General features: G+C 42.4%; 3 protein-coding genes and 1 long non-coding RNA gene across 7 annotated transcripts in view; 2 read left to right on the forward strand and 2 right to left on the reverse strand.

The window, feature by feature from the left end:
* The window catches only part of armc10 (armadillo repeat containing 10), a 3,369-nt gene extending 663 nt beyond the window's left edge, over positions 1 to 2,706 (forward strand). Inside the window, exons 3-6 of the mRNA XM_035641396.2 lie at positions 44 to 178; positions 272 to 448; positions 647 to 718; positions 956 to 2,706. Of these exons, the coding sequence (XP_035497289.2) occupies positions 44 to 178; positions 272 to 448; positions 647 to 718; positions 956 to 1,207 (636 nt within the window). The 3' untranslated portion in view covers positions 1,208 to 2,706. The remainder of the gene's footprint in view (positions 1 to 43; positions 179 to 271; positions 449 to 646; positions 719 to 955) is intronic.
* Positions 1 to 3,661, reverse strand: part of fbxl13 (F-box and leucine-rich repeat protein 13) — a 24,031-nt gene extending 20,370 nt beyond the window's left edge. The window contains exon 1 of one of the 4 annotated variants that reach the window (XM_035641380.2): positions 3,379 to 3,655. In XM_035641380.2, coding sequence (XP_035497273.2) covers positions 3,379 to 3,630 — 252 coding nt within the window. In that variant the 5' untranslated portion in view covers positions 3,631 to 3,655. Of the gene's footprint in view, positions 1 to 2,993; positions 3,126 to 3,378 lie in introns of those variants that run through there. The other 3 variants (XM_035641382.2, XM_035641381.2, XM_047333513.1) reach the window with 3 other exon arrangements.
* LOC118314764 (DENN domain-containing protein 5B) lies at positions 3,256 to 20,919 on the forward strand. The gene is made up of 23 exons (XM_035641378.2): positions 3,256 to 3,336; positions 3,665 to 3,706; positions 4,147 to 4,448; positions 8,983 to 9,092; positions 9,684 to 10,392; positions 10,512 to 10,699; positions 11,937 to 12,446; positions 12,559 to 12,787; positions 13,735 to 13,885; positions 14,266 to 14,356; positions 14,441 to 14,560; positions 14,665 to 14,817; positions 14,958 to 15,036; positions 15,130 to 15,196; positions 15,872 to 16,000; positions 16,101 to 16,222; positions 16,449 to 16,594; positions 16,709 to 16,827; positions 17,481 to 17,665; positions 17,850 to 17,932; positions 18,431 to 18,557; positions 18,844 to 19,018; positions 19,517 to 20,919. The coding sequence occupies exons 3-23, from the start codon at positions 4,340 to 4,342 to the stop codon at positions 19,698 to 19,700; spliced, it is 3,786 nt and encodes a 1,261-aa protein (XP_035497271.2). The 5' UTR covers positions 3,256 to 3,336; positions 3,665 to 3,706; positions 4,147 to 4,339; the 3' UTR covers positions 19,701 to 20,919.
* LOC118314779 lies at positions 17,025 to 19,697 on the reverse strand. The gene is made up of 3 exons (XR_004794718.2): positions 18,386 to 19,697; positions 17,758 to 17,858; positions 17,025 to 17,672 (listed from the first exon to the last, which is right to left on the reverse strand). It is a non-coding gene; the product is annotated as an uncharacterized LOC118314779 (long non-coding RNA).
* Positions 20,920 to 21,286: the final 367 nt, after the last annotated feature.

Raw genomic sequence — 21,286 nt, forward strand, 5'->3', positions numbered from 1 at the left:
TCTGTTTTGCCAGTAATCTCACTCTAAATTCTTGATCCTCCAGAATCTTATTCGGGAATTCGAAGGGATTCGCATCATAGCTGGTTTCCTCTCTGATCCTGAGGCAGAGGTTCGAGTGCAGACTCTGAATGCTTTAAATAATCTGTGTATGAACATCCCAAACCAGGACCAACTAAAGGTTTGTTCCAATTCTTCTTTTTTTCTATTTATTTATATATTTCTATCCATTTTTGGGGACCGACCTGTCTCGCTTAAAAATGTTTTCTTGTAGGTTTATGTGCCACAAGTGCTGGAACTGATCGAGATGTCGCCGGTGAATTCGGACCTTCAGCTTAGTGCTCTCAGGCTGCTGACCAACCTTTCAGTCACAGACAAACACCAACACTTGCTGAAAGAATCAATTACACTTCTACTGTCTCTACTTGTCGTGAGCACCGAAACATTACAGGTTGGTGTCTTTCTGGGTTACCCTTCAGTTGCATTCTTGAAAGATACATAGAAAATTGACAATTCTCAAATTATTATACATATGATATATACATCTCTGAGGAATTTAGAAAAATTGTAGCTGTAGTTGGAAACCAGTTAAAACCAGTATAGCTCTTAATGTAGCCCCAAATGTGAAGTTGTTGTTTTTTCATTTCAGGTTCAGGCTTTGAAAGTCCTTGTGAATTTGTCATCTAATCCAGATATGATGGATGACATTGTTCAAGCTCAGGTAAGGCTAAAGGGATGAAAACACAGTCTTTATCTTATCATTCACAACCAGTGTTGTTTGTATGTCTATGGGATAATACATGGTAAGTGAGTCAGCACGACTCTTTAAAGATAATCAAAACAAAGAAATGCTGCATAATGCAAGACATTTTTTGCTGTTAATCTTTTTTGACCGGGCTCCAGATTTCCTTATAAATCCTCACTTGGCTCCTGTTCTTGTTTATGCTTTTTGCCCAAGGCTCCAGCTTCTGTTGTGCTGCTGTTTGACGCACGAACAGCCCCTGCTGTGCTTGTCCGACTGCTAACATTTGCGGGGAACTTGAAGGCCTGGAGGCCCTCAGCCCAGGTAGCAGATGAACTGAGGCGAAAGCAGGATTGCCTCTTCAGAGTCATGTTAGATGAATCCTCCCAGCTCCACAGCAAGCTGGTCCAGCTGCTTTCACACCCCGATGGGGAGATTCAGGCCCAGGTGATTCGTGTCTTGACATAGACTTCTCTGTCTGCACTCTTGATCCATGCACCTCTTTTGCTTCCATATACTTCGCCAAAGCCATCAACCTATCACCCTTAAAGTTAAAGTATGCATCCGTTTACATTAAGAGTAGGATGTGTAGCTTCCTGTGGATACACAGCTTACACTCCCACAAACTCTACACCAACCTACAGTCTTCCCCAAATCAATATTATTACCACACTAAACGATCTGCTCCACCTCACCAGCCCCTTTCCCGCTAATTTCCAGTTACTTACTGTACAACTAACTAATGAGCAGTGAGTGAGCAGGAAGCAGGAAAAACATAAATTCAGTAGTGTGAAAAACAGACTACCTTTCCCCTGTTGTCTTCCTGCCACCAGGGGTTTTCCTGTCCTCACCAGAGACTATTTTCCTTCAAAGATCCACAGTGCCCGTACTTCTGAGAACATCTCCTTCTTTCTCTGAAGATATTTTCCAGGTGAAATTTCTGAACCCTAAACCACTGCCAAAAGTTTTCTAGAGAATTTGTCTGTGTGACCTTTGCAGTGTGACCCCCACCCGTGGTTCAGAGAGACACTTCCTGTGAGACCTGAAAATGTTTCTTCCAATGAAAGAAATATCTTTTGTCTGTGTATTTAATTTGAGATACTGCATCGTGATTTCAGAAGAGCCAAAAATACATTTTCTTTGTTTCTGCGACAAGATGAGGGATTCAGTGTATCAGAAAGGTTTGGAAGTTGAAACACTGCCTAACTCCACATTAAAACAGGGCTTATGTTGTGTTTATGGTGCTTGGTAAGAAGGCCGTCTGCCTCTTTGCACCTCACCCTTGAAGGTACACCAACCACAGCTGCCTGAACTGGAATGAACTGGTGTTATTGAATGTCTCAACTGGTCTACAACCACCTGCAAATCCTCCAGGGAAGAGCTGGAGGAAGTTGCACGGGAAAAAGGATGTCTGGTCTGCTCTGATTGTTTTACAGCCACCACGACAGTCAGACACGCACGTAATCTGATAATAATGGAGGAGAGGTTGACCTTGGACAAAGCGGTAATGATCATAGCTGATTACTGATTACTGTGTTTTGATTGACAGCAGTGATTGAATTATACATACAAGCTTTTGTTATGTTAAGTTATGCACTTAATGTAATAAGACGGGCTATAAGTGATTTTTTTGCTGCAGGAAAGGAGGGCGGGTGTAGGTGCATACCTCAAACTTGCATGAAAAATGTGATGATTATCAGAATGTTTCGTTTTTTTTAAATAAAAGTATTTGATGGCATAAGCTAAATGAAATGCTGCACATTTTTGATGTTTGGACACTGACTTTATTTAACCCAAATCCTAAATATCTCTCAGGCACTATGGTTTACCAGAACAGATACAGCAGGAGGTTGTTTTATTTGTGACATAGATTATCCTATTTATTTAACAAAGTTAGTAAGCATTTTGCCTATAAAATGAGAAATGTAAGTGTTTGAATGGTTCAATAAATACCTTATGACCTGTGATTATGGATATCATCTCCTTATTTCTAATGATTACTCAGATATACTAAACTGTTATCTGAATTAGTGGGGAACGATTGTGGATAGATGATACAGTAGGCTGAACACTTGAGACTTGTCTAATTTTTGTTACATCTAAAAAAAAAAGGCCATAAACTGAAGATTTGTGTTAATGCGCCGCTTAGAGTAACTTTTCCTTGGAGAATTTCAGGAGACGTGACAATACACAGGGGCAAGCGGTGAACCAATGAAAGAGCTGATTCTTATCGTGTTGTCGGCCTCAGACGTACCTCAGAAATTGTGCTTGTCTTTCAGGGTAGTCTCAGTCCCGCTTTGTATTTTCAAATGTGGTCGAATTACTCAGTGTCTCGCCTCTGTGTGTCTGCTATAACTCAAATGGGATTCTGAAAGGATGTATTCACTACCTGTTATATGGGTTGACATCACAGATCACAGGAGGTGTGTGTGACTTTGATAGTTTGATCATTGCATCAACAGGGATGACATCACATTTGCAACATAATGTAATGTTTTGATTTCTGTTTTTATTTTGCAACTGCACCAATTTCTAATCTGGAAGGGCCCAGAGTTCTTTAATCCGGTTAAAATAATTCACAATAATGAATACTTTAGGTAAGGTTATCTGTATTCTGGGGGTCCCAGTGGTTAGCTCACCTTGTACGCACAAGGGCCCTGGCGTGCGGTCTGAGACTTGGAGGCCCCCATTGCAGTCCGAGGCCCCGGGGCACTGGCCCCACTGGCCCGGTCCATAATCCATCCTTGTATACATTTGTTTCTTTTTAAAGATATTGCCTTTCCAGCATTCACACAACATATGTTATTCCACAAAAAAGACGTCAGCCTGTTTATTTGCCCCTCTTCTCCTCCGAAATATTCAACATGTTCCCGCAATCGTTCTGATGACATAATGACATTTCCCAACTTTTCCAACTCTTCATAGTACTCCCTCAACTTCTTCATCCACATTCAAGCCAGCAATCCAGTTAAGCGTCAGCCTTTCAGATTTCTTAAAAAAAATGCCTTTTCTAACCCCCCTGCACCAGTATATATATATATATATATATATATATATATATATATATATATATATATATATATATATATATATTTAATATATATTTATACTGTATATTTATATATTTTAATTTTCCTTTGTCTTCTAAAATTATTCCTAATGTGTTGTATTTTGATAATTTATGCGTGAGGTTTCTTCCTAATTTTTTTGCATGGTAGCCTAAATTTTATCATATTAAAGTGAAAAAAAATAACAATACATTTGTGACTGTACTATGCACCTCCGGTTCCACTGTTACAAAACAAAAAACAAATCACTGACTGATGAGGATGATGAGGATGATGATGCGTTTCGGTCTTTGTCCCCCCCCCCCCCTCCCTCACTGAGCCTCCTCCCCCTCTGAACAGACGAGGACCGTCGGCGGATCATCCCGAGCTCCGCGGATCGGCGAGTGCAGCGCACGGTTCCATCCGAGGACGACTAGTGGTGTGGCGGGGGGACGGGACGGACACACGGCATTTCGGATTAGGGCGCATTCGGCAATGACCGTCGTTGGGTAGAAGTACACGGAGCCGTTAATACACCATCGACGCGTCGAGGATGAGCGCGGCTGCAGCGGCCGCGGGGTCGGCTTCTTGCCGCTTCGCCCACTACTTCGTGGTGTGCGGAGTGGACGCGGCGACGGGCCTGGAGCCGGACGATGGAGCAGGTGGGTGGTCACCAGAACACGAGAGGAGCACATCCACACGTCCTGGAGACGCAGCCGATAATAATAATGATAATAATAATATTAATAATAATAATAAAAAAAAGATGGAACATGACTTTCTTGATAAAAAAACCCAAAACATGCTGCGGTTCATATAGAGGCCCAATTGTGCCGAGGTGACATCCATTAAAACGTTTTTTATTGGACGCCACATCTTTTTTTCCCTTTCAAAGGCTTGTTGACAACATGACATCTGCCAGAAGTCAAAACAACCCATGGTGTGGCCAGTGACATCTTATTTTATGTTACTATTATTATTATTGTATTTTTTGGCAGGATTTGTGTATTTTTAGAAATATCCCAGAACATACAGGGCTGATGTATTGTAGGGCTACAATCTTTTTTTTTTTTTTTTTTTTTTGTTGGTGGGGGGTATTGAAAAAAACACAAATCCAAGAGAATCACCATTTTCCATACGAACATGAGGCAGTCTGATATTGAATTTAAAATGAACATTATACTGCGTTATCACTCAGTCTTGACCCTTTGTGTCTCAGCTTGGGGGGGGGGGGACATTGCACGTCTGTTCACTGTGTTTTCATCATGCAAATCAAGTCATTTCAATTCATAGCTTTGTTGGTTTCTGCAAGTCATCCACTGCTACACCTGGATGAGGACATTGAAGAGAAAGGGTTGAACAGGCACAATACAACATCCTCGTCCTCATAGCTTAACAAAGCTGGAGCACAGATCCAGGCAGTAGTCATGGATGACGGTGTCGTGTGTGAGGGCGAGTGCCCCGATTACATTACTGTGTGCGTTGAAAAAGCAGTGATTGTCTCCGTGATGTTGTCTCAGGAAGCGGACGCCAAAGACGTATGCTGGATTCGGGGGTTGCTATGGTGATGACAGCTGCAGTGATGCTATACCTTGTGTCAGGGACACGTGATGGTTTATTCGTTGTATGTGGTAAAAGCGCGTTTAGAAATAGAGATACATCAGGTGTTGTTGACGAACGGCGTGCTGAGGTGTAGCTCTCTGTGGCGTTTGCACGTGCAAGTCTGGGCCTGGGTCTTTGTGAGGAAACGGAACCGAGCAGGTGTGATGAATAGACCAACACCCTTAACGTCACTTCCAGGTTTGAGTTGTGGAGCGTAAAACAATAGTCACACCCTGTATTCTCCTCGTCTCACATGGAGAATTCTCGCTCATTCTCGCTGAGTTAGTGCCATCATAGTGTATGATGGCACTAACTCAGCCAAGTAAAATGAGCTCTGTTGGAAACACATTGCTCCGCTGCAGATTAATTAGTGCTCTGACTAACCAGCGAGGACTTTGATAGCTGGCTCCCTGCGGTGAGTGACAGCACTGCTGGGTGGTATATCTGAGCTTATGTAACAGCAGGTCACATCTAAGACCCACTGCAGCAGGGGGCCGTGCTCTTTTCAAGCGATTTCTGTCTGTGGATGTTTTTTGCCGTGTACATACGGTGTTCCATGAGCTGCAGGCGAGCAAGAGGTGTTTCATGCTTTCAAATACACAAGACTTAAAATGTGTTTGAGTGTTTCTGTGAGGTCATATCTGTGTGTGGGTTTGTGATTGGTGCGTGCCTACACGGACACAGTCTGCTCTTGTTGGCTTCTCAATAGATGCCACTGTGTTTTTCTGCAGCCTAATCAAATTTCACATGACGTTGCCTGTTTTCAATGCCTGAATGGCCGAGGCTCCAGCTCCCGTCCAGGCCACATGACTGTCACAGTGGGATGACATCAGTGGAGGGGCGAGAAACTCCCTGACCGAACATTATAGACCTACTTTATGATGTAAAACTCTTTTTATAGAGAGATGTAGAGTATGTATCTCACACTTGTCATACACAAGCTGCTTGTACGCAGAATACCCAGCCTGAGTTATTTTATTTTGAGGCACTCAGCACTTACATTTATCCTTTTGCTTTAAGCAAATGAGCCCACTGCCACGTCTGTCTCAGTCTGAGATCTTCTTCTTTTTTGTTGTGTGATTCACCTTGGACGGACAAATCTGTAATGTTAAGACAGAGTGGTTCAAAGAGTTTGATCCTAAAAGGAATAACTCCTCATCAGTCAGTGCCAGCTGATACTTTCTGTCATTTTAATCTCTTTCCACTTTGTATGTCTGTCCTCGTCTTCTCATGTAATGATATGATGAATGAGACGGTGAGAGTTTTTCTGTTGGTGAGTATGACAGATGTCGTCCTTTGGGGCTGTTCAACCATCCCTGATGAAGTGCACTTGTTTTAAGGAAGGGCGACCGTTTGGTGCCATAAATCTTTGTGACGAATGTCTAAACTGTGGAATGAATGTGAAACACTTTGTTGTCCTCCAAAATTGTTGACAATATTAATATTATAGTGACAGTTATTGTGCATTGATATTATAGAGACAGGAGCAGTCAGCGGACTTTAGTTTAGAGCAAATCGACAAATCGTTGATTTGTTTATTGACAGAAAATTAACAGGAAACAATTTTGTTAATCCTGTAATCATTTAATTCATTTAAAAATATATATGTTTGCAAACATTAATTAGAGCCCGACTAATATGTTTTTTGGGGGGCAGAGGCATATATTGATAGAATAGAGTAAAACATTTCCAATACCGATATGTCATCATCACTGTATATATTTAAATTTAAAAGCAATGTGTCCTTAGCTGCATTAAACCCTTATGACAAAGAAATTGAATTGCGGCTTGATATTTTACAGTTTAATCATTGACTTTATTATGAATAACTATTAAAAAACCCACAAATAATACCAAACATATAGAATTTGAATTAAGAAAATCAACTAACATAATGAAAAAATATGTCATGTAAACAGAAACACACATCTTTTCTGCATTGTTTGTTCAGTGAAAATATATTTATTCAAATATCTGTTGCGTATACGTAAGCAAACATAAACGCACAATGCCGATATGTCTGTGAAAGGCTCTTATTGGCTGATGTTTATTGGCCGACTGATAAATCAGGCTCTAACATAAATAGTTCCAGCACATTAGAGCTGCTTTTTTGTTCTTATTTAATAGCAAAATCAATATGTTTTTTTTATTTTTATCTGCTGGTCACATAAAACAAACTATTAACAAAATGTAGTAGTCACTGTTTTCTCACATTTCATAGACCACATGATTAATATGATTAAAATAAATAATCATTATGTGATGATATAAAGCTCTCTGAAACACACTGGCTCATGTACATGTTTGTGTGTGTTAAGAAGAGGAAACATGCTTATTACAGTCGGACTGAAACAGGCATTTAAGGCACTAAAACAAACCTCCCCTCCTCCCTCTCGGTCTCCGCTGTTGACGCAGAAAAAGAGAGTGACGCTGTGTTCGAATGTGTTTGGTACAAACTCTGGTGGGAACTCGTGTCAGGAGGAGAGTGTGAGTTTTAATTGGACCAGCTGATGAAACCCAGACTGACGTATCCGCTGATGTGTCTGGTGGATCTTTGATGCCGCTGCGGATGTGGCTACCATGGCAACTAGATGTCCCTCTGCAAGGCTTGATTCTGCCTCTCAGCCCCGACAGCAATGTGTATCCTGAGCGAAGAACACTGAACCCCCCTCGTGTCACCATGATCCATTCGCCTCTGTCTACCACCTACTGTGCAGGTCTGTCTCTGTTTGACTTGAAGTGACGCTCATCCCTCTCTCTGCCTCCAGCGCAGCTCCCGCTCTCTGCGTCATCTTGTCGGAAGACTGTTAGTCTGTCGTTTTTGTTCCAGTAATGCAGTGATGTCAGCTGAAGTCACTGTGGATACGTGAAAAAATGTGGAGCAAAGTGAAGAGTGCCGTTCAAGGGCATCCCCTCAGAAAGTGGATGAATAATGAAAGTAACTCCTTCACTTCTGTCAGTCGATTACACAAGCACATGCACGCACGCACGCACACAGTTTATTTCTATAGCCTGCTCTCTCTTCAGCAGCTCCTCTTCATCCACTCATGCTCACATAGACAGGAGCCTGCATTTAGAGAGGAGAAACTCGAGCCAGACAGGACAATGCATGAAATGTGCCGTGTGAATCTAGGAATATACAATGGAGATTTCTTGCGTGCACTGAAAATCCAATCCCTTTGTGTAAATGTAGCTGCAACACAGAAATCTCTCATCCTTTATCCTCAGTCTGAAATCTCTCGGTGTATGAAAAAGCTGCGCATTTCCTAGATGTGTAAATGATGTCCTGCTGCATGAGGGGTGTTGTGCCACAGTTCCAGTCTGTCTCTATGGTAATGAGTCAAGTTACATAACCCATGAAATGCTTTACCCACTTTGCTGTAGAATGTGGCCCTTGCTGTCGACAACAGATGAACTATTTTGTGGCGTCCTTGTCAGACAAGGTCGCCCTGTCCAAGCCTTTTCATAATTCAAAGCTGCTGTCAATATGGGATGTCCTCTGTTCTGTCCTTTCCCTCTTGTTTTGAATTCTGACTCGGCAGCGATGAAGGTCAAAGATCACTTTGCGTAATGCCGTAACTGTCTGTCTTTCAGGTGAAACCTTTGAGCAGAGCCCCATTCGACGATCCTTCAAGTCAAAGGTCCTGGTGCACTATCCTGAAAACACAGACAGGAACCCCTTCAATAAAGATGCCATGAACATGGTGAGATTTTATATTGCACATTCTCTGTCCTCCTCCGTGTCAGTCGTTTTCTCTCACAACAATGTAAATTATAAGGAAGGTTATAGTTTTCCAACCAGTTTGATAAATAAATAGAAATATACCACTACCAAAGACAGAAGAAAAAGAAACCTGATAACAAAATCAACTTGGAAAAAAAGTACTTGTTCCCTGCCTCTCACATACTTTAATTTATTTTATTGTTGTATCTACATACGCAGAACGTGTGTTTGTTGTTCTTTGTTGGAAAAGTAGGTCAGGGTGATGAAAGGGAAAGCCTCGAAAAGAACTGTTAGCAGTTGGGAGGAAATCAGACACATTTAGTCATCTTTATTTGACATTTAAAAATGTGTTGTAATCAGATTTCCAGAGACAGTAGCAGTATTTAATGATATTTATTAATGGCGTCAGTGAAACATTTGATCTTATTAAATTTGTTTTACTGTGGTTCTATTTGGTTTCTCAAATCTGGAAATTTATACATTTTAAAAGTGCACAAATACAACATAACATTGTCAATGTTAAATTGCAACAGTTCTAAACCCTCTTTATTCTTCACCACTTTGCCCTCAGCTCTGTATGCCAAGAGGTCTGTCCTTCCGCACTCAGGCCGACAGACTTGATCCCCTGTTCCACTCATTTACGATTTCTTCAGATGATGGCACACGCTCTTACGGCTTTGTCCACACTTTCTACGAGGAGGTGACCAGTCCTCAGATCATCACTGCCATGCAGACTCTCAATCAGATGCACCACGTGGAGCACCAGTCCTCCTCATCGGCCTCCTCCTCCTCGTCCTCATCTGCCTCCTCGCCATCCACCTCCAGCATGGACTCTCTTGTGAGCAGCTTGGACGAGTCGGACGCTGAATCCCTGGTTGGGATTCCCGGCTGCCTCGGCTGTGCGGGCTCCTTCGATCCAGCGCGTGACACCCTGTACGTGTCCAAAGCCCTCTGCCTCCTGACGCCGCTCCCCTTTCTTCAAGCTTCGCGACAGTTCCTATCTCAGCTTCACCAGGCTGTGGCGTCACACACAGCTCCACCTCTCCCTCTGGAGAGCTACATCCACAACATCCTGTACGAGGTGCCCCTGCCTCCGCCCGGCAGGTCGCTGAGGTTCCACGGCGTGCATCGCCCCATCGTGTGCCAGAGGCCCGGTCCAGGAGAGCTTCCACTGGGGGAGTATCCACTCGGAGAGGCCTTCTCCCTGCTGGGTGTCGACAATATGGTGCAGCTACTTACCTGTGCATTTCTGGAGACTCAAGTCATTCTTTACTCTCAAGGTAAGCACTGGGTCAATTTTTCTATGAATCTTCAGGAGATTTTCCTGCTGTATCCTCACATGGGCTCATTGTGACATTTTCCGTGGTGTCACATATCTTTCTAACGTCCTTCTCCCCAGACTACCAGCGTTTGATGACTGTGGCAGAGGGCGTCACCACCTTGCTATTCCCCTTCCAGTGGCAACACATCTACCTGCCCATCGTCTCTGCCCCGTTACATCACCTCCTGGACGCCCCCGTGCCATTCCTGATTGGCATCCAGCACAGAGATGGAGCTCAGCGGTCCTCCCTCCACCTGCCACACGAGGTACAGCACTGAACAAGGAGCTCATGTTTAAAAAACACATTTGTATCCTCTTCAAAATGTAAGGATGCAGACATTTCAATAAACATTCACACAAAGCAATCTAAAAATGTTTTGTTCAGCTAAAAAGATTTTGCAGCCATTTGCTGATCGCCTCTGTTCTGCTTGCATGAGAATTTGCACGCTGCCTTGGCCCTGTCGAACAGAGATGATACATTTTTTTCAGAGCTGCCCACCCCCCACTTCAAATCCAATCCTTGCAACTGAGATCACTTTATGGTGCATGAATATCTCCCTGAAGCCTCTTTGAAGTCGCTCTGCCCCAGAAAAGACAGCTCGGGGATGAGAGCAAAAAACACACAGAAAAATGCAGAGCAGGGAAGCTGCAGAATAATGGGGCTCACTGAATAATTAAAGAGAATTAGAGATTGCCAATTGCTCCTTGAGCTGTGCAATTTAAAGTAAATTGGGAAATGTTTTAATCATCTGTACATGATTGGTTGGAATAAAATCAGAACAGCAATAAAAGCACAGTTTGGCTTATACACTTCTTACTGTAATATTGTTATGTACACATGATTCTGGCCTTCAAAATGTAAGATCTGATCCACACAACAATTGGAAAACAGTGATTATTGATAAATAGATTTTTTTTTTTACTGTGCGAGTTCTAATCCTTGTTTTCTTCTATTGGATCAAAGAGTTGATGAAAACACATTTACTAAGAAGTGGGCACATTAAGTGTGAGGCTGTCAGGGTGGAGGATGTCTGCTGGTCCACTCTACAGTACATCTCCCAACTTCCCCTGAGGCTGTGAACTGACTGCCCGAGGTCACTGCTGAAGGTCGTGATGCTGCTGACTCTGCTGCGCTCCACTGCTGCTTACAGAAGCATTTTTTTTAAATCAGTGCCTGTCTTTCACTAAAAGTTCTCTTACTCATTGCCTAGCAGCTGCAAGGAGACAGTTTCCATCCAGGGTTCTGATCCTGCAGTTTTCTCTCTTGCAGTAATAGCAGTAATAGCAGTAATCATAAAATAATTATTCTCATGCTGATGTCCTGTGAGGGCCTTTCACAGTGAAATCCCATGAATCTATTTCTTTAATATTTGGATGTTAAAAGCTCAGCCACTCTGTCTGACAAGAGATGGAGAAGAGTCTGTGCATCCTGATGGGTTCAATCTTTATTGTGTGTTGGAAGAGCCACTTGAAAATTGCTGTCTGTCTCATGTTCCTAAACAGGCAAACCTGTGTTTCGTGGATATTGACAACCACTGTGTCGAAGCGCCCGAGGACCTGCCCACGTTTCCAGACCAGACCGAGCTAATCCAGGAACTTAGTGAAGTCCTGCTGCGTTTTGGGCTCCCTCCACAGGGCGGTGTGGTCACAAAGCCCACCACCACCGCCACCTCTACATCCCCTCGCGTGAGCAGCCTGGTCCTGGAGGATCTGATGGAGGACAGAAGGAACGGGAACCTCGGAGGCGAGGAGCTGGCGGTGCTGGAGAGGCTGCAGGCTCTGGCTCGGAGGTGCGGGGGAGGGAAAAGGTCTGAAGGCGAGCAGACGCTTGGACACGTTTTCGAAGAGGAGGAGGAAGAACTGAAGGCTGCGAAGCTGAACATTCAGCTGAGGGAGGTGTTTGCTGGACGTTTTGCTGCCCTGTTCGGCAGGTACGAGGACTTTGTCATCCACAGCGCTCTGGATCTGGACTCTTGGTTGAGCAACCGGGAAGGGACGATCTGCTTTGACAAGGTACCTCAGTAGATGTCAGAAGGGTCGCGCTCACGGCAAATATTTCCACATATATTAAGATTGTTTTCAATGTGCTTTTGATTGTGTTTACTCATGGTTGACAATGTTTCAGGGTTCCTTCCTCTCCGTTCAACCCACGACCCACATGCGTTTCATGTCTCGGTTCCTGGAGACGTCCATGTTTTCTACTTTTGTCGACGGGAAAGTGATTTCTCGCTGGGCGGATAGAGATCCACTGCAGCTGCTGTTTGACAACCGTCTGGAGAAAGAACGACTCTATGACACAGACCAGGACTCCCACAGCTGTCACTACAGAAAATGCACCACGCTCTTTGAGTCAGGTACCGTGAAGCTGCAAAGTTAAAATACCTGAAGCGTGAAGCGTGAAGCTGAAATATAATTGAAATCGCAATCGCACATACCATTATAAACTAAGCATTGTGGTGTTGCAGAGATGCTGGGGCCAATAAATCATAATCTCCAGGCATAGGGAAACTATATTTTTTGGTACAGAAAAAGAAATCACACAATTTTCATATTCTTACTGTGAAGTTCAAATGAAAAAATACCATCTCCACTTAAATCATGACTCATATTAAAATATCTGTGAAAATAATTACAATATTATTTATTTTTTTTGCATTTCGTTCATCCCTAACCTGCACAATGTTGCAAGATAACTTAGAGTATGACGACAGTTTTCCTACATGTTCGAACACAAGGCAGAAGATGCAGCAAACAAATGTTCAAGCACTTGTATCATTGTTGATCTTCCTCACCAGGAAAATCTTCGTCCGACTTGACTTCATCTCCATAAACTTTCATGTGAACCTGACAGTGATGTGCAAGTTTACTGCCTCTGCAGGCAGGCAGGGACATTGGCACGTAATATAACATTACGACATGCAGTCATTCAAATTAAGAATCTGTACATTTTTTTGACGGCCAACAACAAACCGAGCGTAACATTAGGTTGTTTCATTTCAGCATTTAGCAGGAAGTTGAAAACTGGTCATTCGAGCTGAGTGATGTGATTGAAGTGGATGCCAGACTTTGCAGAGGGAATCTGCAAATCTGTTGCCCAACACTGTTTCAGACCTTCTGATTTTGAAGTCCTGCCAACCTCGCTGCAGAAAGAGCCTTGCTCACGTCATCATTTACATTTAGACTCTGCTTTTTTCTCCCTCATACTGTCGGTCATTCTGTGTGTCTTCTTGCAACAAGACAAACCACACTTTTAACTAGCACATAACCAGCCTGAATATAAGTCTGGGTTTTGTCTCCGCAGCCCAAGCAACCGAGCGCAGACTGCTGAAGGCCGACCACACAGCTATACACCCCCACCTGCTAGACATGAGGATTGGCCAGGGTCGTCACCAGCCGGGATACTTCCCCAAACTACAGGCTGACGTTCTTGCACAGGGACAAAACACCAATAAGTGAGCCTTTGTTTTGTTTGAGAAAAAACGTTGGAACAGTAATTCTCCACCAGCGCTACTTCCTCTAAACAAGGCTCAGGGAGTAGTTCCAGCCCTAACAGATTGTATCAATAAATTGAAGAAAAGAAAAAAGTATGCATACTTGTGATTAAACCCCGAGATCCACACACTTACACGTGTGGTATGCAACCAGCAACATATATGTAGGTAATAGTTTTACTTGGTTTAAAATCAATTAGAATTTACCTCAGATATTAAAGAACCACTGCTTGTGGATGTCATTACATGTAGTTTCCATGTTCTACCAAAATACACAGAGCATCAATTGAGAACACTTGAAATTGGGAATTTTATCTTGACCATATTATCCGTGTGAACAGGAGGTCCAGTCGTGTGACAGCATCACGCAGGACTGACCCCAAGAGATCAACGGCGACTGATCACTCAGGAGTGGATAATGAACAGAGACAGGTACTCTTCATGTTTCAAACACACTCAGACACGCTCAAAGTCTTTTTTTTTTTTTGATTTATAACCTTTTTGTTTGTTCAACAGAAGCACACGTTTGCGAGGAAGAACCTCCGTCAGTCTAAGCTACTTGACCCGTCGCCTCGAGCCGTCACTCAGACTCACCGAGAGTTTGTTGACGGGTTGCTGAGCGAGTGTCGTCTGAAGGTGAGAGCTCTCAATCTGCTCGATGATTGGAGCCGCTGCTGTCGGGGATTACATATTTCATTGTTCATCAATAATGGCCACAAAATTTTCTCTTGGCTATTTAGACCAAACGGATGCTGATGGAGAGGATGGGGAAGGAGAGCGTGGAACTTGGTCAGGGAGAAGCCAACATCACGGGCCTGCAAGAAAACACACTCATCCACGGTCTGTGTGACCTACTGGAAAGAACCTGGGGCCATGGTCTGCAGCTGAAACAGGTCAGACACACACGGGATTCAACATGCCCTTAAAATCACAGATGACCTACAGAAAAAACAGATTTACGTCAAACACATGAACACAAAGAGACGCCTGTATGAACCAGCTCAATGTTGACGAGTGTGTTTATCGTAAACAGGGGAAGTCTGCTCTTTGGTCCCATCTGCTTCACTACCAGGCAGCCCAGGGGAAGACAGAGGCCCCAGCTGAGTCTCCAGGTCAGAGCACCGCCCTACCGTTTATTTTCTCTTGTGTAAATCGTTGAGCTAAAAGTGGACTGATGATTAGTGTTCATCTTGCTGCCTGTTTAGGGTCGGACCAGAGAACGTTTGATGACGGCGCTCTGCTCCTGAGAGGATCCTTAATACAGGATATGAGGTAATGAGAGCAAACATAAGCTGTTTTCAGACATGCATTGAAGTCCATACATTTTCCTGAAATCTTTCTGCCAGCCCCCCAAGTAAAATTTCGCCTAGGAAATCTCCAGAAAATTCACATCTAGCGATGAGGCGCATTTGATGATTGTAAACAAAAACACTGCTTTCCGCAGTGGAATTATGTCCTGCCTGCTGCATGCTCTGCCCAGACGCCACAGAATGTTCTGGAAATTTCTTATGAAAGGCAGACTCTGGAATTTTCCAGATAGTTCCAGAGTTTCCAGAATTTATTTTTGAAAGCAGTTATACTGTGGTGTTGTAGTGAGTGGTGTATCTGTGTCCTGGATGGTGTATATGGCATGAAAGGCTCTGTTTTTATCAGCGTGATCTATGTTTTATAGATTGATGTCAATATAGATTGATGAATAAATTCCTGATATTTTGGCTCAAATTTAGATGAAAACAGAGTTCGATTTTTTTTGTGCCAATATACTACAAATATCTGCATTATTTTGTTCTGCTCTGATGGGGACAAGAGAGGATACATATCTTCATAACAAGCTTAATGGTTTCTAGATGATGAATTAAAGATCTAGAATGGTCATTACATACAAAGGGCTGAATATAAGAGCTTGTTTCTCACTGCTCGTGTCCGCGTGTCTGTTATATTTTCTAGGTTCATCCAAACCATGAGTGAGGGTCTGTCTGAGGTGGGCCAGGCCCGGGCATGGATCCATCTGGCTCTGGAGAAGAAAATGCTTTCCCAGCACCTTAAAGAGCTGCTTACAAACCAGAATCTGCTCGGGTCAGAATTCACTCACCGTTAACAGATTTCATTTTATGCACAGTGCAAATAACTTTGACTTTGCCTTTTTTTTTTCTTTTTCTGTCTCGTCCCCCGACAGGCAGCTGTATAAGCCTCATGCTTTCCTGCTCTGTGAGGAAGAAAGGGAGCAGTTTCTATTCCACCTGCTCTCTCTTAACACGGTGGACTATCTCTGTTTCACTCGGGTCTTCACCTCCATCAGTGAGTCCTGTAAACTTTTCACAACAAACCTGGAGAATTTACTAGCTGTTTAACAGCTTTCAAAGACACTGAGAGAAACTTATTGTTGTGTTTAGGACACAAATAAAATCATCCAGAATTGGAAAACCCTGTTTACTCTCAGTATTGTCATTAGAGTCAGACAATTTGAACTGTGATAGAAATTGCGGAATGACTTAACAAAACTTTTCCTCTTGTGTCTCTCCAGGTATTCCATACCGTGTTGTTATCATACCCATGAAAAAATTGAGCATTGCTATGGCAACAGTTAACCCCTGGGTGTGTGTGTCAGGAGAACTGGGGGATTCGGGTGTGAGACAGATCCCGAAGAATACACAAGAGATTTTTTTCCAGGTTTGTATACACCCCTCAGCATTGATGTCAACACACACATATAAAGCAACATCCAGCCTGACAGAGCCACGTCTTAAAGCCGATTCTCACTGTGGTCTGTGCTTTTCATTTCAGTGCAAGAACCTGGGCAGGCTTAGCACTCTGCAGCTGGGACAGGAGAACTCTGGTCTGCTGGCCAAGTGTCTGATCGACTGTGTGATGGTTTACAATGAGGTCACTGGACACACCTACAGGTAAGACTCGTCCTCTGACCTTCTACTCATCAGTGAACAACGACTGTGACTTTACAAAGCGTCCAAAAATGTGTTTCTGGACAGCAGCTCCCCTGAGACTTTGCTGAGATTTCGACTAGAATTAAGTAGTAATTCACAATATTACAGGAATAAAGTCATAATTTAATGAGAAATTCTTTTTTTACCTGCCACTTCCTCCTTCAAAAAAAGTTGCTATTTACCTCCTTTGGTATAGACACAGTTTCTTGCACAATCTTTTCAAAGTCCTGATACTTATGATTGTAAATTTCCTAAAATTTTAAGTATGTCATTATTTGTGAAACTTACATGAAAGCATAATTTAACAAGATGCTCCTCATTCCTCGTTTTAACTTAGGCCACAGGCTGATCTTCTGATATTCCTCCACTAATGTGACATGTATCCTAAAATTACATTTAATTCTTGTAATATTACAAAATGAAAGACAATTAGAGTCTGTGGGCTTTGTGAATATGAAGAAACATTCATCATGTTAAAGCCTTTTATCGTTCAACTTCTTCATGTTATTTAGAACTCTTAGCACACTACACTATGTCCTTGTATAATGAATTGTTGATTTATTTATTTTTTTAATTTTGAATATAATGAAGCTCTTTGTCCTCCTTCCTGTCAGGTTCCCGTGCGGCCGGTGGCTGGGGAAAGGTGTGGGTGATGGCAGCTTGGAAAGAGTTCTCATTGGTCAGCTGGTTGCACCTGGTGGAGAGGAGGATGCTGGAAGGTGGACAGGGACGCCTCCAGAGCTGGCTTCTCCTTCTCAGAGCGTACGGGCAGTGCTGGGATCCCTTGGCAGCCGTAGCAGTACGTACTGACAAAGAGCACATTCTTTAGTACAATAGCTGACCTACTTATTGGTGGGCTCACCACAACAACAGATTCTGCTACTGTATCACCTTTCTGTTTAGCCCCTGCTCTCTTCCGCTCGAGATTGTCAACATTCATCCTCATGTTTCTCTCTGTGACTGTCCTTCATTTTTCTTTTCAGGGATGCACTCTGTTGAAGTACAAGAGAACATGAGGGAGGCGGCAAATAACCTTGTGAAGCACTTCCACAAACCTGAACAAGAGGTATGTGACGGTAATTGTGAGTGTGTCCACATGATTTAGCTTATTAAGATAAAATGAAGGGAGAAATGGTTAAGGCAAATCAATGCAGCGATGTGTTAGACTCTAACACAACGAGTTCATTATCCCAACTTCTCCAGCTCGGGCCTCATTTGTGCATCAGACTAGACTCTCTTCTCAACAGCAAGTTAGAAGAGTGGAAGCGGAATTTGATGGATGGATTTAGTTCCTCAGTAATGGCACTGAATGCATTGCAATAACGTTGTTAGTTTTCAGGCTTTAATGCTCAGGCTCTATTCTGTTTTTACATGTTCTTAGTAAATTATAGAAGAGCTTTCTCAAATTAATAAGAGTAACAAATTGTTTTCTGAGGTGGAGGATTTTGGAAAAACGCAGTGCTTTCTATCACTCACATGAGTGGATTAACTGAAGTTGTAAGATGAGCCTCTTGCTTACCTTGGGCCTCTGTTAACTCTCTGTTCTCATTTCTGTCATCCCCAGAGGGGAAACTTGACAGTCTTGTTATGCGGTGAAGGAGGGCTGGTGCTGTCCTTGGAGAATTTCCTCCTCCACGGATTCAAATCCAACCGTCTTTTCCAGCGGAACGTGTTTGTTTGGGACTTTGTCGGTAGGTACTGTGAGCGCAAGTCCATCAAGATCATCCTTTAAACATTTAAAGTGATGTTTACCTCTCACGGATGTCTGACTCCTGTCTCCATCTAGTGGCAGTGAATATAAGTTTCATACTACTTGCGAACAACAAAACATGATTGATATGTTTTATTAATGTTCACTGGAGATATATTCATCTCTAGTGTTTGTTTTTATGGCCTCATTTTACATGGCTGTCAGTATATTATTATTATTATTATATATAGTTATGCACTGACGTCATGAACCACTCCTTCCCACAGAGAAGGCAGTGGTTTCCATGGAGACAGCGGATCAGATGGATGACCTGCACGGCTCAACACTGACAAAGGGTACACCTTGTGACTCACTTTGCCGCTACGTCAAGGCCATCAATGCATCGCCACGAAACATCGGAAAAGAGGGCAAGTTCCAGCTGTTCGTCTGCCTGGGAATCAGGTGAGATTTCATCACTTTTGAAATGATGGTTTTAAAACTCAAGTAAGAAATGGTGATACGAGGAATTTGTCCTATTATAAGAAGTCAAATTAAATAAGTCTAAGAAATATGTATATATATATATATATATATATATACACCAAGTGCCCATGTCACAAAAGCCCTGGTGGCTGTCTGAAATGATTTACTAGCAAAGCAAAGCAGTCATAATGCACTTTGTGATATTTAGCTTCACTGTATTTTAGGTGGAACAAGAGGAATTCAGTTCAATAACTGTGAAATTAGGTGACACCACTGTGTCTGCACACAAACAGTCAGAATCAATAAAGACTGAGGCTTAAATCAAATCTTCAGTGGTAGAGACGGCTGAAGTGTCAAAGTAGAATTTTTTTTATGGTAAACTGTTATTAGACTAAGTAGAATTATCTAGGTAGTTATTGTTGACACCAACCCTTCATCAACCACTAATGGGACCATAACTGACCTGCTCCTCGACAGGGACCGGCTCCTCTCGCAGTGGCTCCCCCTGATGGCAGAGTGTCCTCTGACAGCGCGGACGTACGAGGACGGTGCTCTGCTGCGGGACCGTGCAGCGGTACACTCCCTGTCTCGCATCCTACATACACTCAACGAGTTCACCGTCACCCTGGAGACGGCACTGGTTAAAGGGGTTGACCTCTGACCCTGACCGATAAGAAAAGAGTTTAGCCCTTTTCTTCTGCAACCTACTGCAGAAACGCTGACTGGTTAAAACATTAATTCTTTCCATCTTGCAGGAAAAAAAAGGAAGTACATTCAGACACTTGAGAAATGTGACTTTACCCTAAAAAAAGGACGAGTGGACCAGAGGAAGTCATAGCTCCAAACATATTGCCTTGTTCACTTATGTAATTGTCTTAGATATTTTATTTGCTTCAAGAAATGGTCCCATGTTTGCGATGCTTTACACTGTGAAAAAAAATAATCGGTTTCGTCGAGGAGAAATAGAGTCATTCATCGTCTTACATCTACAGTAGATATTTTCACAGCTCACCCCATTTACTGTACCTGACTAACTGACATAACTCTCCTTCTCCTGCTGCATTGCTTGCACTTGAACTTTAAAGTAAATACATGCATGGCCAAAATATGTTCCCTTGTTTGTTTGTATCATGTCTTAGCGTGTTGTGACCTGAAACATCAGGACTCAGGCCTTTATTATATAAACATGTTTTCTTGACATCATTCATTGAATATCTTAGTAAACATATAAGAAGATGATGTTTCCAGACTATAATATGTTACAAAATGTTATATGCTCTTGTTATACTGTAACGTCTGGCCTGTTTCTCCTCACAAACTGCAGAGAGTTGTACCCAAGATATCCTCTGATTTTGAAACACTGAAACCAAACTTGTCTCCTCATTGTGTCCAAATTGTCGTTGCCACTTTGTCAGAAAGTTTTTTTTTCCCTCTCTCATTGTAGATATTTTTGCTTCATTAGATCTTTGATGGAATTGTGCCCATTTGTTATTATTGTATAATGAAATAGTTGCATACTCTATTCTGTATAAAGGCATCTTGTTTGTGTCCGTGTAAAACAACAGATTCCACTATGGACATACTTTACTGATTACGTGGATTGATATGCTCATGCTGTTCATTTCTAAACTGTTCAATTGTCTTTGCAAAGAAATGACAATGAATAGAGCACAGGTTCTTAGAAATGCTAGGTATTATTTTGATGTTGCATTTAACAGTTTAAGAATTGTGAAAATGCTATCTCCTGCACTCTCCTGCAAGCACTATGTAACCCACGATGACCAAGCCTTTATTATCATTGAAGTACAGATTAGAGAAAGCAATAATGAATTGGTATTTATGAAATGTATTGGCAAAGATTAAAGTAAATATTGACATAACTGACATGACTTGGTCTTGTTTTTTTGTGATAGTAACCTCAAAACTGTGACATCTGAAAAAGGGCATAGTAAAATAGTCTTGTATATCAAAATCCTAAACAAAGATTACTGCATACTCACTACATAGACTATGGCAAAGCTACAGAGCTGGATTGTATTAGAGAGCGTCTTCAATTTATTTTATCACCAATCTGGAATTAAAGGCTCCATAATAGTCATGTAGTAACTGGTTATCTGCCCTTTTGTTTACATTAATACATTCAGATTTTGTAACAGCAAAGAGGGCAGCATGAGCAGTGGTAGAGAAAGTATTCAGATCCTTTACTCATGTAAAAGCATAATTACTATGCTGTGAAAATACTACATA

This window comes from Scophthalmus maximus, chromosome 7, assembly GCF_022379125.1.
Source record: "Scophthalmus maximus strain ysfricsl-2021 chromosome 7, ASM2237912v1, whole genome shotgun sequence".
NCBI classification, from domain to species: Eukaryota; Metazoa; Chordata; class Actinopteri; order Pleuronectiformes; family Scophthalmidae; genus Scophthalmus; species Scophthalmus maximus.